This window comes from Malus domestica, chromosome 14 (assembly GCF_042453785.1).
Source record: "Malus domestica chromosome 14, GDT2T_hap1".
NCBI lineage: Eukaryota > Viridiplantae > Streptophyta > Magnoliopsida > Rosales > Rosaceae > Malus > Malus domestica.
Genome location: NC_091674.1, coordinates 21,138,490 through 21,149,237, shown reverse-complemented (window position 1 = coordinate 21,149,237; position 10,748 = coordinate 21,138,490). Strand labels below are relative to the sequence as shown.

Sequence of the window (10,748 nt, the reverse complement as noted above, 5' to 3'; positions counted from 1 at the left end):
TAAAGTTAAGAAGTGACAGAGGTGGAGAGTACAACTCTCATGAGTTTATTCAATTCTGTGAAGACTTAGGGCTTGAGAGACGGTTAACTATGGCTTATTCTCCAAACCAAAATGGTGTTGCTGAGAGGAAGAACATAACCATTGTTGAAATGGCTAAAAGTATGCTTCATGACAAGCATTTACCTTATGAGTTCTGGGGAGAAGCTATTAACACAGCTGTGTACTTACTCAATAGGTGTCCAACCAAGGTTGTGGAACAAAAAACTCCATTTGAAGCTTTCAGTGGTAGGAAGCCAAGTATTCAACATTTAAAGGTGTTTGGGTGTATCTATTATGGTCACATACCTGGACAATTAAGACAAAAACTTGATGAATCCTCTATGAAAAGTATCTTTGTTGGATATGGGAAGATGGAAAAAGGATACAAAATCTACAATTTGAGTACCAAGAAGATATTTTTGTCTAGAAGTGTTATATTTGATGAGAATGGTACTTGGAGTTAGGGGTGGGCACTTGAAACCGAAACATGAATCAAATCAAACCGCACTGTAAACACGGAAATTCCTGCGATGAATGAGACAAGAACACGTGTACAAAATAATATTTTGTATTAATGATTTTGAGGTTACAATCTCTTTTACAATTTGATCCTCTGATTCAATCTTCGTAAAGTGTTGATTTGTGGATGGGATGCTGATCCAAAGGGCCATCGGGGCTTGATCTTTAGGATGAATAGTGGTGTACAGATCTTCAAGGGCTTTTGGCCTTGATCTTGAAGAACGGTGGATGAATTATGTTGTTGATCCAAAGGGCCGTCGGGGGCTTGATCTTAAGATGAATGGGTGATGAACGATGAACACTTTCTTCAAGGGCCATCAGAGCTGGATCTTGAATTGGTTGAAGTTCTTCAAGGGCTGTTGGGGCTTGATCTTGAAGAATGATTTGACGAAGAACGAATAGAGCTTTCTTGATCCTTCGGGATTTGCTTGGGAGCTTTAAAGTTTCAAAGCTTCAAGGTTTTGGTGTGATATGAATTGGTCCCTGATCCTTTGATGGAGAAGCCTATTTATAGGCTTTGAGAATGAAGCACCACCATCCTTTTTTTTTTTGGTGAAGTAAGTGGATGATGTAGGTAAAATGAGTGGAGGTTGTAGGTGAAGTAAGTGGATGATGTAGGTGAAATGAATGGAGGTTTGTAATTTTAATGCATTGGTCAACATTTATTTCACCAAAATTTCGATGTCTACACGCACCAAACGGTTCGGTTTTGCGGTTTTGAAATGGTTGCGATTTTCAAACCGAACTGCAAAGTAGGAAACAGTTTGGTTTCGGTTTTGGATGTTGAAAACCGCACCTCAAATTAAATGTAATCTTTTATATGGTTGTTTGTTAGAGTCCATACATTTAGTATTGGACTAAACCAGACTAGAATGTCATTCCTTTCCACCCCTATTCTATTCAACAATTATCACTTATCAATGCAGCCTTTCGAAAAGAAAGAGCTATCTTGCATTTCCCTAGGAAACTAAACAGTAGATTAACAAAAATCATCCCCAGCTTCTCCATAACAAACCATGGTCTTAGATTTAATGTAGATGGTGCAAATTAACACTTGCATTAGGATTAACATGTAATTTTATTGGTGCAAATTTACATACAACGTTTTTGGTATCTTACCATTAGTAATTAACATTTAAAGGTGCAATATATATATATGGAGTTGGAATATATGTCAACTGTTACAAGCAAATATAGTATGTTGACTTACAAACAATTCTCCCATCCTCCTCATTTACATGTTCAATGTAGGCCTTATTATGGTAATCAGCCTCTACTGCAAAATACAAATCTTCTTCGTGGCCAAGTGAAAACATGCAGACGATCCTATTTTATTAATTTTCAGCATACATTAACACTTGCATTAGATAGGTGTAAACATGTATTGTTTGAAAAATGAGACCGTCTTATGCGTTGATTGGTGAAAATTTTAAACTGTACATTTTTTCTCAAAAACCAAACCGAAATCGTTTGAAACCGCACCCAAACAAACCGAACGATTTTGGTTTATTTCGATTTTGGCTTCAAAACCGCACTAAACTGCACCGCCAAAAGTTTCGGTTTCGGTTGTGGCTTTACTCAAAACTGCACCGAACCAAACCGTGCCCACCCCTACTTGGAGTTGGAATGCAAAAAATGGTGAGAAACTATCATTTCCTGTCATTTTGAATTTACCTGAGATTGATCCATTACCACTGAGAGATGACATTCAAATAGAAGGAAGTGACTGTATAGTTGAATATCAGAGTGTGCAACGAACAAGACTACCAAAATAAGAATATTATTAAATAAACGAAAATGCCGAAACGGCTACAAAACTCCAAGAGAGGTTACATTGTGAATAACTTAATCAGATAAACTAATACAATCACTCCTATATATAGTGAAAACTAAAGCAAAACCCTAATCCTAGACGGGCAAGAAACTTTGATATCCTTGGCCCACAACAATATCATAAACAATAGTAAAATAATAACTAATTTTCCAACATGTATTACTCAAAGGGTCATTGATTCTCAAACTGAGAGTGGTGAATCTAGTTTTGCCAATACCACACCAGTTAAAGAAAAGTCACAAAGTGAAATATATGCTAGATGCAATGTTAGCATGATTGAACCAGAATGCTACATTGATGCATCCACTGATGTAGCTTGGATGAAAGTAATGAATGCTGAAATAAAGATGATAAAGAAAAACAAGACCTGGAAATTTGGTTGATAGACCATCAGTCAAACCTATTGTTGGAGTGAGGTGGATATACAAGACCAAATTGAATCTGGATGGGACAATTCAGAAGCACAAGGCAAGACTTGTTGCCAATGGTTATACACAAAAGCTTGGTGTTGATTTCAATGAAACATTTGCTTCTGTTGTAAGATTGGATACCATTAGGACTCTCATTGCCTTAGCAGCTCAAAAGAAGTGGAAGTTATTTCAACTTGATGTCAAATCAGCTTTTCTTAATGGAGTGTTGCAAAAGGAAGTTTACATTGATCAACCTGAGGGATTTGTAGTGCAGGGTGCAGAAGACAAAGCGTATAAACTGAAAAAGGCCTTGTATGGATTAAAGCAAGCCACAAGGGCATGGTATGAAGAAACTGATACTCATTTGCACAATTCTAGATTCACTAAAAGTCCAAGTAAGGCAACCTTGTATATGAAGTCAAGGGGAGAAAGTGAAAGCATTATTGTCTCTATCTATGTAGATGACATTATCTACACAGGTAGCAACACTGAGTTGTTAGAAGAGTTCAAGTCTAACATGATGAACATATATGAAATGACAAATTTCTGTTATATCACTTTCTTGGCATGGGAATATTACAATTTGAATTTGGAATCTTCATTAATCAAAGGAAATATGCAGTTAGTTTGCTACAAAAATTTGGATTGAAGGATTGCAAGCCTGTTAGCACTCCATTGGTGGCGAGTGACAAGCTTAAGAAAGAGGATGAATGTGAGAAAACAAATGAGAATGTATATAGGCAATTGGTTGAAAGTCTGTTGTAGTTAACTGCAACAAGACCAGACATTATGTTTGCAGCTAGTCTACTGGCTAGATTCATGCATGGACCATCAAAGAAGCATTTGAGAGCAGCAAAGAGGGTTCTTAGATATATACAAGGCACATTAGACTATGAGATTGAGTATGAGAAAGGCAAAGAATCAATTCTCATAGGGTATTGTGATAGTGATTGGAGTGGGAATGAAACGATATGAAAAGCACATCTAGATATGCTTTCTCTTTTGGAAGTGGGGTTTTCTCTTGGGCCTCGGTTAAACAACATAATGTGGCTCTGTCAACAGCTGAAGCGGAGTACATGAATGCAACTGAAGCAACCATTCAAGCGGTGTAGTTGAGGTTCAAGATTTTGGTGAAGAACAAACTGAAGGTACTCCTTTCTACTGTGACAATACATTTGCCATTGCTATGACAAGAAATCATGTGTTCTATCAAAGAACAAAGCACATTGGAAGAAGATATCATTACATTCGAGAAGCATTGTAGTCAAACATCATCAAGCTAATCTATTGCAAGTCTGAACATCAACTTACAAATATTTTCACCAAGGCCTTGCCAAAAGATCGATTCTGCACACTCAGAGAGAAGCTTTGAGTTAAACCAGTTACTAGCTTAGAAGGGAGTGTTGGAGCATAAGCATGGCAGCTGGATCAAGCATTCAAGGTTGAAAATGTCCAAGTGTTGTTCTTTGCTAAGTTTATATATTTGTAATAAATGGTCAAAATTATATCATCTCAATGGTGTATAACTTGACACATGTGCAGTTTGTTATATGTTAAGTGAAACCATGTAAGTTGCACGTGAGCATAGTCATGATGCTTTGGTGTGTTGGCAATGGCTATATAGCTGGTTTGTAGCCGAGTTTTATGCAACAAATCCAACATAGATTCGAGGAAGCAACATACTCCTTCTTCCCCAAAAGTTCATCTCTGATATTCAAGCTTTGAATCCATTTCAATTAGTTGTTGAATTGATTACAAATACATAGAGAGATTTAGCACAAAAGTAGCTCAAACACTAACAGACTTTACCACCAGGCCTCTGCATTGATACAATTCATGGACCCGTCTATCTGCTAAGGAATGCCCCTTGTAACAGATAAAAAATTTTATTTGAAGAGAAGTTCTTTTGTTCTTTGTGATGGCAACAAATCATAAAAAACTTTCGGCGGTCTGTCAAGTGCATAAAAACTGGACTTAAAACATTGCATTTCTATATGAAAACTGATTCTAATGCGAATGTTCAACCTCCAGGTTGCTGATTCATGAGAATTCCTTGATGAATGGCTTGATGCAATCTGTCTAGTCTACACTATCTATGCGCGGGGTAAGAGTGATGTTCTGGCAGGTATTGTAACAGGCTGATTTAACGTAGTTTTTATTTTTCGTTTAATGTATCATCAGTTCCTTGATTTTGCTTCGAGTGATGTATAATTTTACGATTGAGAATGACTCGTTTGAATAAACTCTGTATATTACGAATTTTTTGACACGAACAATACAATTTTTCTTTGCATAGTCAGATTTCACTCTGTTGAACCACTTTTTGTATCTCTTCTTAAGTTTTACCTCGGATTCCTTCGGTTTTCGGTGACAAGAATAAATTTTTATTGTGTAGGATCGGATACAACTTGCTACCATTCTTCCCTATACTAAATACTAATTGCTATGATGTGCCCTTTAGTTTTTTTTACCCATTTCTCACTAACCACAGATATATATATGCATATATAAAGCCTTTTCACTCTAGGAACCCAAAAATTTCATGCACATTGGGGGTTTTACTTTGGCCAGAGCAAGAACCGATGCGGGGAGAGTCCACAACCCTTCCCCGCAAATCAATCCAGAAGCAACCGCCGGAACCATTAGCACAGCCTTCTTGCTGTTAATCTTGTGCCATACAAACACAATCAGACTCCCTATGCACATGTCTATGGCAAAGTATGCCCCGACGAGAAATGGAACGCCCATGACCATCGGAAGTGGCATCCATTTTCCGATCTTCGGTGAAAAATCTCTGACTATGTTGACTAGCACCGCGAAAGCAAAAAAGCCGTAGCAGAGCTGGAGGCAATGCTGAGGCAGCGCCGAGAAGCCTTGCACGCCTAGGATCGCCATGTTTCTGTAGATCAAGGCGAAAGGAGCCTTGAATTCTCCGTGCGGGTTTCCCACATCGAACGCCTTATAGAATAGGAAGAAGCTGAGAGGAGCTATCACACAGCCTAGTGCAGTGCCAAGGGCTTGGCTCACAAACATTGCCCTGGGAGAGGTGAAAGTCAGATGGGCTGTCTTGAGATCTTGCATCAGAATACATGCCACGTTGACGACCGATTTGATGAGGCCGCAGCCCGCAAGCCCCGCCACCACACCGTGCTCTTTTCCCGTCATTGCTGCCAGCACAAAGAGGGCAACTTTTCCATAGTTGTAGGACATGTTTAGATCGGTTAGACCAGCTCCATAAGCGTTGCAGAATGCAAGAGATGGAGCAACTATGTAGGCTACTATAACATAATACCATTTGAGCTCCGGGAACATCATCGGGATCGCGATGACAGAAATGATGGAAAAGACAACGTATCCGGTGACTGCAAGCCACGTAGGGATGTTTTCACTGAGGAAGATTTCGTTTTGTTTTTTTTCGATCGGCTTCACCTTGCCCTCGACATCTGCAGCGAGAAGAAGCTGATTAGCAAAAACTTTAACTAAAACAACACAGCACAGCAGCATGAAACAAAAGGAAATTAAGAGGCTGATTTTATTACCCAATTGGAGATTCTTGTTTTTCAATCTGACATAAATATTAACAATGGTGCAAACCAGAATCTTGACGAAATTGTAAAGCCCGTCACCAAGGATTAGGGCAACTGCGAGAAAAACCTTGTAACCATACAAACCCTTCATGTTGCTTTCGTCTAAACTCTCCGGGAACCAATGTCCTTTACGCCGGCCTATGAGCGGCCACAGTACACCGAAAGAGAGCACAGACCCGAAAAGTAAGGACAGGTTTACTAGATGTGAACATATCATGCCTGCTCCGACGAAGGTCATGCCGAAATCGAAGTAGAACCTGCAACAGATAGCAGCAAATTATAAAGGATCGCTAACAGCAAGCAGAAGCAGGGAGAAACAAATGAATGATCGATTTTTCGTACGTGTTTTTCCAAGCTTGCAATCCGAACGTGGGGAATTGTGAGAATCCACATTCTGCTCTAGCACTGTAAAACCACTTGAAGAATCCCCACAGGAAGCTGACAGAAAAATACTTCATGAAGCCATGTACTTGCTTCCTGCAAATGATCATAACTTGTGTTGAATTTTGCTTCTAATACGGCTTTTTAAGAGCAGACGTGGCGTAACTACATTGGTTAGAGCAGCACATATGCACCTAGTTTTAATATCATTTCTATTAAGAAAAACATATATGGCTTTCAAAGGAGAGATAAGGGGAAGTGTTGGTAGATGTTTACTTAGCCATTTTATCTCCCTGAGTATGGAAGCCATTGATGAGAACCGCAGTTGCCAAACCACTTGGATAAGTCAACTTCAGGTCAACTATCATAATCTGTGAATAAACAAAAAATCCATATAAAAATCTACTTAAAAGGAAAAATAAACCATATTCATCTCCTCGAAATCTTTAGTCGAACAAGTAACTGAAGACGGCAAGGAGCTTACAGCTCAAGTGATTAACTCATTTCCTGAATCGGAGATCGTGAGTTTGAATTCTCAAGGGATTAACATCATTTACCCTAACCCAAGGGTCCTGAGTTTGAATCTTCCCAATATCGCTCGATAGTAACGAGATAAGAAAAAAAGAAACAAAGACTATAAAATCAGTACCTTTCTTAGAGGAATCAAGACAAAAAGGCCAACAAAACAGACTAGAAAAAGGAAGCCTATCATCCAACCAAGCCCAGGTTCCTTAACAGCAGTTGCAGGGTTTCCTTCTGTGTTCACACCGGACAGAAGATATGTCTTCTTGTTTAATCCCAACAAATAAGACGCAAATCCACCTGTTTAACAAAGAAAGTATAAAGTTATATACTGTTTAAGAAACATTAATTTACAAATTAATATAATATATAAAGAAAAATAAAAGTACCTCCCACAGCAATACTATAACAAGCAACTGCACAAGTCTGAATCATAGTATTCTCCTGCCGAGTGAAGGGTTTCGAATTAAATCCCGCCTTCTTGAGCAGGTTCGTCCACGTTCGGATGAACACGAACGCGAGGAGAGCAGCAGAGACATTGAGATTAGGAACAATCCCAGTTGTGAGGTTTAGCTTCATGGCTATCACACTGTACACCATTCCAATCACTATGCTCGCAACGACTCCTCGGAATGTTAGCTGCTGTGTCCATGGAAGGATTGTCCCAACCGGCCCCTCGGATTGAACTATTGTCTCTTCTTCCATGTCATCCCTCTCTATCTCCTTCTTCTCCCTTGCTTCCAGCTCCATGTTCATGGCTTCACAGTCCTGTTGCTTGTTTGTCAGGCAATGGGAACAAGAAAAGGATGCTTCCTTGATGAATATATATAGCCCACAAAGTGCAGAAATTAGTACTTGGACGGGTCTATCCTCGTCATTTTACTCTGCTCACAAGCCTACAAATTCCAAAACCACAAAGTGTAGAAATATCTATGGCTAGAAAATTTTCCCGAAAAGTCCCAAACCAACAAAATCCCAATCCCATTCTGAAAAATTCCTCAACCGATAATACCAAAATTTTCGGGATCAATATTGAATTGATCCCGAACCTTTTAGCACGAGAATTGAGATTACATATTTAATAGTTCGAGAATCCCGAACCAAACTGAAAAATATATATATTTATTTTGGTTGCATACATGTTAAATGTTGAATTTAAGTGGTTTGATAATAAACTAATTAGAAATAGAAGTATGAAATTAAGTAGTTTGGAACATCAATTTGGCTTAAGTATGAATGAGTTGGCATTTCAATTGGTGTGAAATTTCAAATTAATATGAGATAAAAAAACTCAAATTTCATTTAATATGAAATTGGGGAACATTTCCAAATACCAAAAGCCCAAATTGTAGCCCACATTTGGTTAATATGAGATAAAAAAACCTAAAATTTGAGATTTTTTTTATGTGGGCTAGATTTCAATTAAAAAACTTAAATTAATATGAGGTAAAAAAAACCCAAATTTTAGCCCACATCCAATAAAAATCTCAAATTTCAACCCAAAAACCCAAAATCCAATCCCGAAATACCGAAAACATTTCGGGAATCTCGAAAATTAGGAATACCGAAATTTCGGTTCGGGATTGATCTTCAAATTCATGTCCTAAAAATTTTTGGTTTGAGATTCGGGATCCCATTTTCAATTTGAGATCTCATACTAACCACCCCTAATATCCCAGGTTATGGCCTTTGTTTTTATATAATTTCAACCACTTTGCAAAAGTACCAACCAAATAAATAAAGACTTTTCTGAAAGGAATTGGATCTTGTCCTAAGCTTGGGGTCAGAGCCTCATGACCAACACATAAGGGTCATTAGATTTTGATCTAGCAGTTACAATTATTATAATTTTTAAAGGACTTTATATTTGTAGCCGTTAGATCAAAATTCAATGGCTCTTATGTGTTGATCAGGAGTCTCCTGAGCCCAAGCTCAGAACATGATCCAATTCCTTTCTGAAATGTTAGGAGCAAGGCAAATGAATTGCTATATTGATCACAATTATGGGACACGTGATTTGGCTAGTTGACGGGAAAGACTTACATCCAAAGACATTTTATATATTAACTTTCTCGCATATCCTGACCAATAATACAATATTTTATATATTAACTTTCTGCTTGACATTATATTATTATTTAAAAGTCGAGGATGAAATGTAAGTCTCTATCCTGCTTCACTGACATTTGTCTTACTAGCTGACCTTATCGTTGACCTTATTTATGTTTCTTCTCTTGCACAAGGTGTGCCCATATGAATTAGGATAGAAGTGTTGGGGTAGGACTAGTGATTTCCTCCCAATGAAATGAGGTGGTTAAATTGGACCATTGGGAATCTGTAAGTTGTAGATTTGTGGGTCCAATCACCTCTTCCACAAGGTGTGTTTAGGGATGAACAATGGTTATAAAGGACGGGTAACCACGGGTATTACTCAAAACCGTTTAAGTCTTTATCTGCATAACTGTTTACCCGTTCGGTAATTGCATAAACAATTATTTTCATACCCATAACCATTTATAAACAGTTAACCGTACTCATAACCGCGTACCCATGTAACCGTAACCGGATACTCATTTAATCATTTACCCGTTTACTGTTTTTTACCCATTTATAGGTAAATAGAAATAAAATGTTCATCAGCTGCCATTGTGGACTAAGTTTATGCAGATAAAGCAATGTATGGAAAAGACTTGAACATTGTTTGTCAAAGCTTCTGGTAGTATTACGGGTTTGTTCAAATTCATCAATGCTCAACAATGTGAAAACCCTTTGGGCATCACCTATCCAAAACCCAAGTAGAGATAGAGGTATGAGTAAGGATTAGGACATGTTCAATGGGGCTACTACCTACGATCATGATTGCTTCGGTTCAACGGATTTGAGCTTAAATGTTGTAAAGTATCATAGTCTTTTCTAATCCATACAAGTATAACTAGCAAAAATTAATCAAAAAACAAAGATGTTGAAACTTTCCAAATTCCCATTACCACATAGTTTATAGCGCTAAACTTTCGAGTACTCTAATGCTTTAGTCTGTCTAATCACAAAGTCTCATCGACTCATTGTCACCGAAAAAGACCTACATAAATGTAAATTGGATTAGTATCCCAATTAATTTCAGGGTTTTTAGTTTTTTCTTTAAATTTTACACTTATTAAAATAAACGGTCAAATGGGTACCCATTTATAATCGCAAATAATCCTCATAACCGTCAATTTAAATTTCACAGGTAAATGGTTATACCCATAACCATTTATTTGTTTAAACAGTTACCCATAACCATAACCGTGAATTTTAAATGGTGGATAACCGTAGTTACCCATACCCGTGGATATTTGCCCATCCCTAGATGTGCCCTTATGAATTATGACAAAAGTGTTGGCGGTAGGAGTGGTGGATGCTTCCAATGAAATGAAGTGATTAAATTGGGATGAGGATCCTCTCCGGACCTCTTTG

General features: G+C 37.9%; 1 protein-coding gene across 1 annotated transcript; it reads right to left on the bottom strand.

Moving 5' to 3' along the window:
* Window positions 1-5,163: 5,163 nt before the first annotated feature.
* LOC103452560 (metal-nicotianamine transporter YSL1-like) lies at window positions 5,164-8,960 on the bottom strand. Its single transcript, XM_008392057.4, has 6 exons — window positions 7,682-8,960; window positions 7,420-7,592; window positions 7,047-7,141; window positions 6,732-6,866; window positions 6,342-6,646; window positions 5,164-6,245 (listed from the first exon to the last, which is right to left on the bottom strand). Exons 1-6 carry the CDS (start codon window positions 8,046-8,048, stop codon window positions 5,326-5,328), a joined length of 1,995 nt encoding a protein of 664 aa, XP_008390279.2. The 5' UTR covers window positions 8,049-8,960; the 3' UTR covers window positions 5,164-5,325.
* Between the last annotated feature and the right edge of the window lie 1,788 nt (window positions 8,961-10,748).